Source organism: Mirounga angustirostris, unplaced genomic scaffold (genome assembly GCF_029215605.1).
Source record: "Mirounga angustirostris isolate CCGP_5_RB_7025 unplaced genomic scaffold, mMirAng1.0.hap1 SCAF_16, whole genome shotgun sequence".
In the NCBI taxonomy this organism is placed as follows: Eukaryota; Metazoa; Chordata; class Mammalia; order Carnivora; family Phocidae; genus Mirounga; species Mirounga angustirostris.
In genome coordinates, this window is record NW_026991724.1 from 6971648 (window position 1) to 6984962 (window position 13315).

Below are 13315 nucleotides of genomic sequence, written 5' to 3' on the forward strand. Positions count from 1 at the left end.
ACCAGACTTTTGAACACTCAATCCATGTATTAATGACATCACAGATCCAAATGCTTAAGCTTCAAAAGAGAAAGTAAGAAACATCAAGTGCTAGAACATGCAAATTCATTTTGTTTCAACATAATTCTTTAAAGTTCCTTTCAAACAAAACAGACACATTATAAAAGCCCAAAATCATAGGTGTCAAAAGTTAACTAAACAGTTTATTTCAAAGTAGTAATACAGATTGGTCAAATTGCTTTGAAATAGTCTTGAGATTGACCATTTTAAAAGACAACCAAGAACATTCTAGCACTTTAACAGTCAAATAAACTTAAAATAATGTCACTGACAAAAACACATGGTCTGATTCATATTTATCTATAAAATGTCAAAAACATCTGTCCTACCTACTAAACAAGATGGAAGTGAAAATCGAAATGAGATAGTATGTAAAAGTACTTGATAAGCATTTAAATTATAACATATTGTGAATCAATAAGCAGTAGAGCTTACACAAAGAATAGTTACGAGTTAATGTTGTAACTTGGTATAGTTAGAGTAGGAGATGAAGTGTCATTAACTTGGAGTCTAATCTTAGTTCAACCACTAAGTACTAGTAACTTCATCATAATAAAATCACTAAGGCCCACTGAGTCCCATCTCCTTATTTGAAGAGTAACAGAGTTAGACCAGAAAAGATCTGAAGTCCCTTTCAGCTTGGCCACCTTGATTAATAACACCTAAATTAATAACACCTAAATTACTGCTATTATAAATAAGTAACATTTGACCCTACGAAATATTATCATTATTTGCCACCACGTCACAAGTGGATACCACACCTCTCCTAAATGCAGCAGATATAGCAGTAAATACCACTACCTTTGTAGACTTGTGTGCCGACCTGGAAGAGTTCAAAGCACTATTCACATTCCTGCACAGGTCAAAGATTAAATGAGACAAAGACACATTTTCTCTCTCGTTTATCAGACTAGTGAGCTGAAGTCAAGAGTAAGTCATCTGCCAACAGCTCACAGCTATAACAGTAAAAGCTGGAAGGAGAAAGCAGGCCCAGTGCTCTTCTCAATCAGGGATAACTGAGCATCTGAAATGAAATATAACAGAGCCAATCATCTAATGTCCAACCTGCTGGGGAAGAAAGGCAGGCAGTCACTCATTCAACACATATGCTGAACCACTAGGCACTGTCCTTTCTGGCTGCCAGGGATACAGTAATGGACAAAGGAAAAATCCCTGACCTCACAGAGCTTACACTGTGGTTAGGGAAACCGGGCAAAGTAAATGAGTGAAATAGAGGGTATATTATAGTGGTAAGTGGTATGGAGAAAATTGAAGCATAGAAAGGGGATAGAGAGCATGTGTTTGGCGATTTGTAATTTTCTTTTAAGCCTGCTGGATGCCACTTACAGAACTGCAACAATAATGCATCTAAAGTAGTTGTCCTAAGTATTTCCCCAAACAGGGAATACTTCGGATACAGGGAAGACTCTGATCCGCCGATTCCAATTTGATATTGATTGCTCAAATCTTGGAACTGCCAGCTAGGATCTGTCTGTCACACCGGCAATCCAAATTCCATATTAACAAAGACTCTCTGCACCCCACCTTTATTTATTTTTTTAAAGATTTTATTTATTTATTTGACAGAGAGAGACACGGCGAGAGAAGGAACACAAGCATGGGAGTGGGAAAGGGAGAAGCAGGCTTCCCGCCGAGCAGGGAGCCCGACGCGGGGCTCGATCCCAGGACCCTAGGACCATGACCTGAGCCGAAGGCAGACGCTTAACGTCTGAGCCACCCAGGCGCCCCTGCACCCCACCTTTAAATCCACAAAGAGTCCAAGTAGATTTACAGAGCGCAGCCAGGACAAGTTACAAGAGCACCTGAACTGCTTCTGAGTTGGCATAGATATCTCCTAACGCAAAGGTTAAAATGGAGTTTGGGTTGTGCTAGGACAAAGCACTAAGAATACGATGCACATCATTTTGCTTTTTCTGACCTGTCAATTCTAACGACATTCTCTATTAGTCTATATTTAACCCGCTTACTGGACAGTTTCTCCAGCTTTTAGTATTTGTTTTCTTTTATTGAAAGAGCAACCCATAAGCGTCTGCCTTCGGCTCAGGTCATGATCCCAGGATCCTGGGATCGAGTCCCGCATCGGGCTCCCTGCTCCATGGGGAGCCTGCTTCTCCCTCTGCCTCTGTCTCGCTCTCTGTCTCTCATGAATAAATAAATAAAATCTTTAAAAAATAAAAAAAAAATAAAAAAAAAAAGAGCAACCCAGTTTGCAGAAAGTTGCTATAAGAAAATACAGCCCCTTGCAAGATCTGATACACTTGGTTAAGCACCATCTAATCAACCTTAATTAACCTGGTTAGTTGACTTAGGATATCAGGTTAAGCTTTGTTTTAGTTGTTTTAAAATGCCCTCCGAGTCTCTAAAATCTCATGATCCTCGCTTGTAACCGCATCCTGAGAATTACAGTAAGTGCTCTAAAATTAGCTACAGCTTACTTTAACGTGTCTATAAGGCGCAGCCTTGCTTTTAAATGGAGCTCCCACCGGGAGTGAAAAAAGACACGTCGGACAGGAACTTCGGCCTTGGGGTCGGATCGCTGATCCCAGGGAGAAGATCCCACGAGCTTTTCCTTCTGCCCACGGCTGGCGAGGAAGTGTTTGTTTGGCGTCTCCGCGGGAGGGGCGCGCCCGGCTCAGGTCGCCGCGCGGGCCCGGCCCACTGCGCGATTTGGACGCGAGCGGCCGGCAAACTTCAGCCGGGCTCCGCGGGCCGGGCCCGGGCGAGGCCCCGCCCTGCTCGCGGGTGCGGGTCCCGGGCCGCCTCGGGACGGCGTCCGGGGGCCTCGGCGGCTCGCAGGCCCGGGCGAACGCCGGGCGGTGGGCACCGGAGCTGGGAGGACGGGAGGGCTGCGGCCGGGCTCCGGGGTCGATTCCAGAGGGCCGAGGTTCCCCCGGGGGGCACGGGCCTGGCCCGAGGGTAACCGAAGCTAAGGGGCTGTCCCGGGAGCCCGGCAGGGCGTCCAGAGGGACCCCGCGCTGAGCGGTGACCAGGGAGGAGTGGGTCGGCTGGGGGAGGGGGACCAGGGACTCCCGGGACACGCCCGGCCCGGCCCGCCCCCGGGCGCCCGTCAGCGCGGCCCCGCCCGGCCCGCCGCGGCCCCCTCCTCACCTGATGTAGGGGCTGGCCGCCGCCAGGATGTTCTTCTGCACCGGGATCTCCTCCCCGTCGAGGACCAGGTGCGCGTCGCAAAAGCGGGACTCCTCGCGGAAAGAGCTGAGCGCTCGCAGCAGACGCGCGGCATGCTGTGGGTCAGACACAGCGCTGCCTTCGGCCATCTCGGCGCCGGCTCGTCAGCCCTCTGGTCCAGCTGCCCCAGCCGCCCCGCCAGACCCCTCGAGCTGCCCGCGTCCGGCGCGCGCCCAGTCTGCACAGCGCGCGCGCGCGCCCGTCCAGCCCGACTCTGCGCTCGGAGAAGCGGGAGCCCCCGGAACGCGCCTGCGCCATCGGCGGCGCAAGGGGCTTGCGCCTTTAAGGAGCCGCGGCGTTGCGTCATTTCTCCGCGACGCCCCCGCGCCCTCGGGCCCTCCCCCTCGCCAGTGATCGCCGGAGGCGGCCAATCAGAAGCCTCGTTCCTCTGCTGGATCAGCTGGTCGCGGTGCGTCTGTCCGCCGCCAGGAACCGTTGCTGCAGTGGTGGAAGGTGCGCAGGCACCTGGGACTCTGTGGTTCGCCCGGGGCCTCTGGCGCCGCGAGTCTGAATCCGAGCCTTGGCTCTTCCACTCAGTAGCTGTGTGGCCATGGGTAAGGTGCCCATCCTCAATTCCTCCGTATGCAAAATGAAGGTGCTGACTTCTTCGTGTTGTTGTGGACTCTTGTGAGCTCACGCGTGTAAGCAAGGGCGCAGTGGGTGTAGCTTCTCTTATTGATGAGAGAAAAGGCGCTTCCCGGGTAAGAGGACAGAGAGCCGAGAAGGCAGGCCCTCAGAGCATCTGGTTGCCGGCCAAGGAGATGTAGCAGATGAAGCTAGACAAGTACTGACAGGCCTTATATTTTGCAGAGCCTCCTTGTCTGTGGTAAAGAGGCTGGTCTTGATCCTGCAGGGGTTAGGACCTATGAGAGGGTTTTGAACAGGGTGTTTTGTAAAGATCACCCAGCTGCGTGGAGAATGCGGAGGGTGGTGCTAAAGGCAGAAAGATGCTTAAATATTGCAGTACTTGAAGGAAGGGCCCCGGGACCTAAACCGAAGGATGGCGATGGACGTGGATAATAATGGGCGGCTTTAAAGGAATAGACAGAATTGCGAGGGAGAGGGGGTCAGGACAGTGTTCTGGTTGAGTAACTGCTTGGATGTTGGGACTTTTCGGACAGATAGGAAATGCCAGAGGAGTTGGATGTGTGTGTAGAGAACCAGATGTTAAGATGTGACTAGAGTCCCAACCCGGTGAAGATCAGAGTTGTGACAGGAAGCAACTTTGGGTGAGCTCAGTCAGGGCAAGCCCCTTTGGTCTGAGGTTTCCCTGGAGGTTAAAGGGCACATGGGAACGTGGAATGTAGCCACCATTTTGTTCAAACACTAGGTTGTTTGTACAACCTGATTGTGCAAACATTAGTTCATTTGTACAACCCTCAAGAAGCTTCTAAAGAATTAGCAATTTTTCTGGAGAATTAGCGATTAGGGCCAAGGACCTGAAGAATGGTCAGCATTTCAGATAAGGCAGGAGGGGGTTTTCACTGGATCAGTTCAATCTTTTTCTTCAACCAGCTGAAAGGGTCCAGTACAGCCTTGAGTCTTTACCCTGAACCAGCTCAGGCTTTGGAGTCACCGCAGGAATCAGAGTATGTAACTCTGGCAGAGTCACTGGCAGAATAGATGGGGAAAAGGAAGTTAATAGTGGAAGGTCTAGACATTTCTAGTTCCTTCTTCAAACTCAGCTCAGCATTTATGGATGAAATGATAAGGATGTCTCAGATTGGCTTCAAAACAAAATGAAGGGATGGAGGGAAACGGGTGAGGATATAGATGAATCAAAAGTGTCTATGAGTTACTAATTGTTAAAGCGGGTTGTGGGTACACGGAGTTTCATTGTATTAGTCTCTGTATTTTGTGTATGTTGTAAAATGTCACAATAAAAGTAAAAAAAAAAAAAAAAAAAACGAGATAAGCAGCTCAAACTTATCTTCTCCGTGATACCTGCCCAGTATCCCTGGAAGCAGTCAAAACTTCTTTCTCCAAATTGTTGCTGTACTTTGAACATTGCTCTGGCAGGTAACTTATTATAAATGGGTTTATTTATCCATGTCACCAGCAAGCTTGTATATTTAAGCGGCTCGATTTCCAGGTGCTAAGCACAGTGCCGGGCCCTGGTAATGCTCACTGAATGTTGGATGGATGGAGGGATTAACAAAATTGTGAATACCAAGCACTTAATAAATGTTTTCTGAATTTTATCTTCTGTTTTTAGTTGATTTGTCTTTGTCTTCATTCTCAACTGGGTTGTTGGGGTCAAAGATGATGTATATGACAGTTCTCTGTACAATATAGATATTTGATAAATACTTATTAATTGCATGGAATGCCAGTCTACTCTTGAACTATCAGGAGGTTCCAAAACAAAACAACTTTCAAATAACAGAATTACCCTCAGGTGACCAGTTTCCCCGGAATGGGAGTGTTGCCTTAGTTGAAATAACTGGAGGTGACCGGGGATTAGTCAGGTAGGCTCTTCCTGGTAGAGGTGAACCTTCTCTGGCATTTTGACAAAAGAGAAGGAAGGGGTAGGCTCTGCCCCACAAAGCCTTCCTCCCACCCTTGGGCCCTCTTTCTTCCTACAGCACCAGGATAAGTTTTCTTGGGGCACCTGAGCTGACCTCAACACTTTATTGAAAACCTAGCATCCTTTTGATTGTTAACTCCCATCTTAGTAAACCCAAGGTGATTTTCTGATTACCAGGGGACATCTGGGCAGAGGGCTATAGACAGACTGTAGACAGACCTGCATCAACCAGGGAAAAGGTAGTTGCTGGCTTGAGAGGATCACCTGCGCAACAGGCGGCTGATCAACAGAAGACCTTATTTGTGCTTTCAGAAACAGCCCCGCTGTTGGCAGTATTTCCCAACAACCCACCTGCCTGAGTAACTCATTCATCTTTCAAAACCAAGCTCAAACATGACCTTCAAGGAAGGTCTCCAAGCAGCCTCTCAGGTCAGAGTCCCTGTGCTATGCCATGTTCCTGCTTTCTGTGCTGGACTTAACCGCACTGTAATTAACCAGTTTCTAAGTTGGTTTGTAAGCTCCTTCAAGATAGGAGCTGTGTTATATTCAGTCATGTTCCAAGGGACTTGCATAGTGCCTGGTACTTAATAGATGCCGCTCGAGTGCTTTTGCATAATTAGAGGTAGCAAGTTGGGAAAATGAGCACAGGAGGCAGGATGTAACTAACACAGTGGGGTCAGGGGGATGACAGGGAGCTGAGCAACACCCCGTCCAGAGCAGGAGGCTGCCCCTCAGCTCTAGATGATTGCTCCATGGGATTAGGGCCCAGTGGGGCCAAAACCAGTGATTTTTCAAGAGATCTGAAAATTCAGATCCACATGTCAGATGTCCCAGTTTTTCAACATTAGCTCCTCCTTTCATTTGGGAGAAAAAGATGCAGCATGTGTCTGCAGACAGGTTCTGGCTTTAATTCACTTCCAGAGGTAATCAGAAAATGACCTTGGTTGACTAAGAGGGGAGTTAACAATGAAAAAGATGCTAGGTTTTCAATAAAGTGTTGAGGTCAGCTCGGGTGCCCCAAGAAAACATCCTGGTGCTGTAGGGAAGGAAGAGGGCCCAAGCGTGGGAGGAAGGATCTGTAGGGCAGAGCCTGCCTCCCATCAGCTGCAAGAGCCACTCCTGGTCAACCCTTGGACTGTTTTGTAGCCTTTCTTGTTATTGCTCCAACTGAGCCACCCTTGATACTGTTTACAGCCATCAGAATGGTATATTTGGTGTTATTGTTTCCCCACATTCCATAGATTTCAGACCTCAGCTGTTGTGAAACCAGTAATTTGAGATCCGGTAGGCTCCCAGCCATTTCAGTCCCTGGTGACTGTAACTGACCCCTTCTGCTTTAGTGGCTAAACAACCCCCAGAGAAAGGATTTTCTTTTTCTCCTTTTTTTCTTTTTTTGACTAAAATTCACAAGATATCAGCAGTGGTCATTCATTCAACAAATATTTATTCAGCACCTGCCATATGATACGTAGCAGATACAACCATGGTGAAAACAGACATAGTTACCTCACTGGTATCATTGTAGAGACTTTTTACTCTGTGCTTTTCTGATCATGAATCATTTTTACAATCAGAAAAAAATTTTCCAGTTGCAAAAAGGAAAAAAAAAAAAAGCTTTATTTTGCTTTGAAAAATGAGCCCTCATAGAAGAGAAGAATCACCTTGGAGTTTGGGGTTTTGTTTTTTTAATAAATGTTGGAAAGAGGAATGAGAATCCAGTAAAAGAAATAATGCAAAGAAAGAACTCAATAGTTTGGAGCCTCTTTAGAAAACACTGACTCTCAGATTCAATTTGTTGAAGAGAAAACTGACGCAAGATGAGTCAAGGACTCAGTCAAGGTCATACATGTGACCTAGTCGAAGCGGAACACACAGGCCCAGAGTTCTGCCTTCTAGCCCTGTAAGCTTTTCCATTACACCAAGTTGACTGTTCGTAAACATTAATTTGGTTGAGACAGTCTCTTCTGATTCATTTTAAGGCGGTCTTTGCATATTTTATGAGTAAATCTGTCATTTGTCCAAATCTATTTATAGCTCCTTTCTTTCGGAAAATCTAAGCTCTTCCAAATTGCTGAGTCAGAGAGCATCTCAGTATTTATAACTCTTGAGAGTTGATTCCATGTATTTACAAAATATTCAGAGAAGTGTCTCAGAAGCCAGTGAACTAATTAAGTTGTAACAAAGATAGTGACTGTTTCTGACCAAATCTGTGCTGTACTCCCCAGCACACGGTACAGTGTGGGACACACAGTAGGTACTCAAGAAATATTTACTTGAATGAATAAATGTTAATAACTAGGGAGAACTGAGATTTTTCTGTCCGTAAGGGATTACTTCAGATGATTTCTACGACTCCCCCACCGAACACCAAGCAACAGTTTGCTAATAACTCCAAGTGAATATCTAATGGGTATCTGCAACTCAACATGTCAGAAATTAAACTCTTGGTTTACCCCTTAAACCTAATCATTCCTCAAATCTGTGGCAGCATCATTCGTTTAAGGACTGAAGGACAGAAACTTAGGGACATCCTTGACCTCTGTCTCTCATACTGTTCTCACCAGCAAACCCTGCAGCTCTTCCTATAGACAGTCTCCTGAATCCAGCCTCGTCCTACAACCTCTGCCAGTACCATCTGATAGAGCCACTAATCAACTTCCCCTAGACTCCAGCAATGGCCTCCTCTTTGCCCTCCTTGCTTTTTCTCTTGCCCCCTTGTGAGTTCTTTCTCCCCATAAGCTAATCAGATCAAATTGCTTCCCAATGCAAAACCTTCCAATGGCTTCCCTGTGGCTTACAAAGCCCTGTGTGAGCTTTTACTTTCTCTGTGACCTCATTTCCTACCACTGTCCTCTCCCTCAGTGTGCACTAACCAAACTGGCCTTTTTGCTCTTCTCTGACCAGGCCTCATGTATGCCCACCTCAGGGCCTTTGCACTGGCTGATTTTGGATCCTGGAAGTCTCTTTCCTCATGTTCTCATAGCTTGCTCTTTCATTCTACTTAGCTCAGAGCTTAAACATAACTCCTCAGAAAGGCCCCCACTTAACTAACTTCATTTTTCCTCAGTGCATTCAATCACTACCTGAAATTATATATGTTTATTTGTGAATTGTGTGTCTTCTCTAACTTTAATACAGGTTTCATGAGGCCTGGCAGGAACTTCCTATTTTATTCATCACTGTATCCTCAGCCTCTAAAACAATGCATGGAATATAATATGTGTGTAATAAATATATACTTATCAAAAGAAAGAAACAGAAGGAAGGAAGGTAGGAGGAGGGGAGGAAGCTTCCTGGATTTTTTCATCTCTTGCTGCCTAACCTGACATTGCCAATGTGGAGGAAGACAAATTATCAAGAGTGACTTGAAGGACACAGAATGAAACTCCCAGATCATAGGAGGTCACAATATAACAGCTCTTGGCATAGGTTGCCCCAATATCTACTTTTTATTTTATTTTAAAGATTTTATTTATTTATTTGACATACAGAGACACAGCGAGAGAGGGAACACAAGCAGGGGGAGTGGGAGAGGGTGAAGTAGGCTTCCCGTGAAGCAGGGAGCCCGATGCAGGGCTCGATCCCAGGACCCCGGATCATGACCCAAGCTGAATGCAGATGCGTAATGACTAAGCCACCCAGGTGCCCCCCCAATATCTACTTTCAAACCAAGTTCAGTGCAAGAACATTTACTTTACCCCTTTCAAGCCACACCCTTTTGCACACTGTACCCTTTAAATTTAGTTTGGGTATTATATGTTTATATACCTGAAAGCATTAAAAAAAATACCCCATTTCTGCTCTTTTCCTAGGATTCTGGTCAATACACTGCTGGGTGTACAATGAGGAGGTCTATCCTGCAGAATTGGTACCATGTAAGTAATCCGTCTGCTCCTAAGACCTGTTCAAATGTCTGAAGTCATTTGAAATTCTTTAATTCACTGGATTTCCTACCTGCCTGCCCTGGGTCTTTCTCTGACCCTTGGAGACCCCAGGGAAGTTACTGCACTCTGTAAACTTGGGGTAACCAGAGTAACTTCACAGAGTGGTCAGGAGGATTAAAGGAGATGACTCCAGTGAAGTGCCGACAACAGGGCCTGGCACGTAGTAGGTGCTCAGTAAATGCTAAGTGTTATGTTGGTTGTCGCTGTTACCACCAGTCCTCATCCTGGTTTTCAGTGGCATCCTTGCCCAGCTCAGGAATGATTAGCTGCTGCTTCTTCTTCTCCTCTTTCTTCTTTTTCTTCTTTTAAGATTTGATTTAATTACTTAGAGAGAGCATGAGTGGGAGGAAGGCAGAAGGAGAGAGAGAATCCCAAGCAGGCTCCACATTCAGCACTGAGTCCAATGCAGGGCTCAATCTCACGACCCCGAGATCATGACCTGAGCCGAAATCAAGAGTCAGATGCTCAACTGACTGAGCCACCAAGGAGCCCCAGGAATGATTAGCTTCTAGTTGACTTCCATGGCAAAATCTAGTCCCTTCCCCTCCGGCCAGGTCCCCTGCAGGTCTGGGTTGACGACCTCTCTGAGGCTTTCTCCCTGGTGCCTGGCTCTAGGTGGCTGTAGTCTGTTCTGACTCCCCTAACACTCCCTTTTCCTGCTCCAGATCTTGAAACACCCCATTCTAGCCCTTTTATTTCATGCTCCGTGCCTTTAATTTTATTGTTTTAACATTTAAATTCATTCTTAATGTTTTCTAAAATATGTCAGACCTCTTCTTCAGCAAGTTTCAAAACTGTAAGATATTATCTATCAAAACATCTTTATTGAGGTATAATGTACAGTAGAGTGCACTATTCTTAAGTGTATGGCTCAGTGAATTGTTCCGTATGAGCATGCCCATGGAATCACCAGCCGGATGAAGATAAAGAACATTTCCAGGAACCCAGAGGCTCCCACAGACACATGTCTGGGCAGTACCTCCCAGAGGAACCCACCGTCTGACTTCTGTCACTATTGATTGGTTTCTCCTGTTCTTGAACCTTTGCGTCCAGCGTTTTTCACTCTACAATGTCTTTGAAATTCTTCCATTTGGTTGCTTGTAGCCATAGTCGGTTTTTTGTAAATGTGACTATACCATTGTGTGACTGTGCCACTCTATGTTTATCCATTTTCCTGCTGATAGATGTTTGGATTGTTTCCAGTTCGGGGCTATTATAACAGAGCTGTTATGAACAAGTCTTTGGGTGGGCTGTTGGCACTTTTTTCTTGCATCGATGTGCCCAAGAGTTGAATTGCTTGGTCATAGGGCGGGCATATGTTCAGCTTCAGCAAACACTGCCAGACAGTTTTCCAAAGTGGTTGTACCAAATTATACTCCCACCAGTCATGCGTGAGAGTTCCATTTGCTCTGCATCCTTCTGTAATTGGTGGTGTTGCTCTTTTAATTACACCCATTCTGGTGGGTGTGTGGTGGTATATGTACATATGTATGTATGTATTTTAATATGTTTGTGTGTGTGTATATATATTAAATACATGTATTTAAGTGCTTGTTTGAGTTGTCCCTCATTTTTAAAAATTGGTTCTTCAAAGTGATAGTTCTTCTTTTTTTTTTTTTTTTAAGATTTTATGTATTTATTTGACAGAGAGAGAGACACAGCGAGAGAGGGAACACAAGCAGGGGGAGTGGGAGAGGGAGAAGCAGGCTTCCCGCCGAGCAGGGAGCCCGATGCGGGGCTCGATCCCAGGACCCTGGGACCATGACCCGAGCTGAAGGCAGTCGCTTAACGACTGAGCCACCCAGGTGCCCTAGGAGTTCTTTATCATATATATGGGAACACTCATTTCTTCTATCTGGGGCTTGCCTTTCACTCTCTAAATAGCGTCTTTGATGAACAGACATTCTTAATTTTATTGAAGTTGAGTTTATTACTCTTTCCTTTTATGGCTAGTGCTTTTCATGTTCTGTTTGAAAATCTCTGCAGCCACAATTCTATTTTCCTACGCTCTCTTCTAGAAGTTTTTCTGTTTCCCTTTCACATTTAGGTTCACGACCCACCCCAGCTACATGCATTTTCTTAAATCCAGCTCACAACTCAGTTCACAACTTCAGTTCTCATTTACTCATTCATGCTTGTCATCACTCATTCACCCGATTCTTCAAGCACCCATTTAAGGAACTTATTGGCCAGTAGGGGAAAGGGGAGACTTGCACATACACAATATCTAGAAAGTCGTAATTTAGTTGGAAAACTTGATATGATATGATATAAGCCTGATTATCCCAATAGAGTACCCAGAGTCATTTCCTCTTTGAACCTAGCAGACAGGCGCATTCCCTACATGCCAGTGACCCCGTCTTTCTCATCCATCATTGGTCCTTCATTTCTTCCAGGTTAAAGTCCCAAGTCCCTATGCCTGGCATCTGAGGTGTCCCCCCCTTCATCTTCTAGATCCTGACCACCCTCATCCCAAACCCTCTGCACACACCCACCTGAATTCCCGAACAGAACAAGCTATTCATCCCACCAGCTGTTTGCAGCTGCTTTTTCCTCCTGCCTGGGCTCCTTCTCTCATGGCTGGTGCCTGAAAAACTGCTCACCGTTCTAGTATCAGCTCTGTGAAGCCTCTCCTGACTTCTTTCTCTTTTGTTGTGCCTTGAAATCTTCCTCTGGAGTCTGACTGCTGGGTTCAAAGCCTGCTTCATATCACTTTCCAGCTCTGTGCCCCTGGGCATGTTACTTAAACTGCCTCTATGCCTCATGTGCCCCACTGGAAACAGTTGTGGTTCCTGCTATACATCGTTTGGTGCAGAATAAATGAGCTTATCCAGCTACAGTCGTTAAGCACAGTATCTGGCCCACAGTAAGCACTCAAGAAATGTTCACTTTAAAAAATAGTCACACCCATCATACTAATGACATTTACCTGTTAACATACTGGTCTTTTCACTAGACCCGAGGTTTCTTAAAATTAAAGATCACTTCCTTAATTTTTCCACAATTGCCCCTTCTTGTGTCATCTGTGGGCAATTCCCTGTGAGGAGAGCTTTTTGTCTATCACCCCAATGAACCTTTACAACAACCTACAAGATAAGAATTAGGATCTCCATGCTGTGGTTTAAAACACCAAGGCTCAGAGAGCTAAAAACCCTGTTCCACATCCCTCAGCTGATTCACGGAGAATCCAGGATTTTGACTCCCTGTTTCACTGCCAAGTTTGTTTCATTGCCAAGCCCTTCATCATGTATCCCTGCCTCTCGCTGCATGGCCTGCACAGACACAGTGAGCTCAGTAAATATCTCATGAATTGAATTCAATCTAATAAGCCCAGAACCTACCCATGTTTGTCAGAAAGGGACACGGGTTTATCTGTGCCGCTGAAGGTTAGAATGTGGCCCTCAAAGGCCAAGCAATCAGAGACTGAGACCCTTCTGGCAAAACAGAGAGCGTCAAGAGCAGGTGGCTGTGCTTCCAACTTTTCCCTCTTGGGAAAGACTCATTTCATCATCAATAATTTGTACTTTGTGACTTCAAGGTGTGCTCTCTAACCGACACAATGCTGCCTTTCCAG

General features: G+C 45.8%; 1 protein-coding gene across 3 annotated transcripts in view; it reads right to left on the minus strand.

The window, feature by feature from the left end:
- The window catches only part of GAN (gigaxonin), a 55627-nt gene extending 52113 nt beyond the window's left edge, over positions 1-3514 (minus strand). Inside the window, exons 1-2 of one of the 3 annotated variants that reach the window (XM_054511242.2) lie at positions 3193-3514; positions 2520-2666 (exon numbers count right to left, since the gene is read on the minus strand). In XM_054511242.2, the coding sequence (XP_054367217.1) occupies positions 2520-2666; positions 3193-3359 (314 nt within the window). In that variant the 5' untranslated portion in view covers positions 3360-3514. The remainder of the gene's footprint in view (positions 1-2519; positions 2667-3192) is intronic. The other 2 variants (XM_045890681.3, XM_064581734.1) reach the window with 2 other exon arrangements.
- Positions 3515-13315: the final 9801 nt, after the last annotated feature.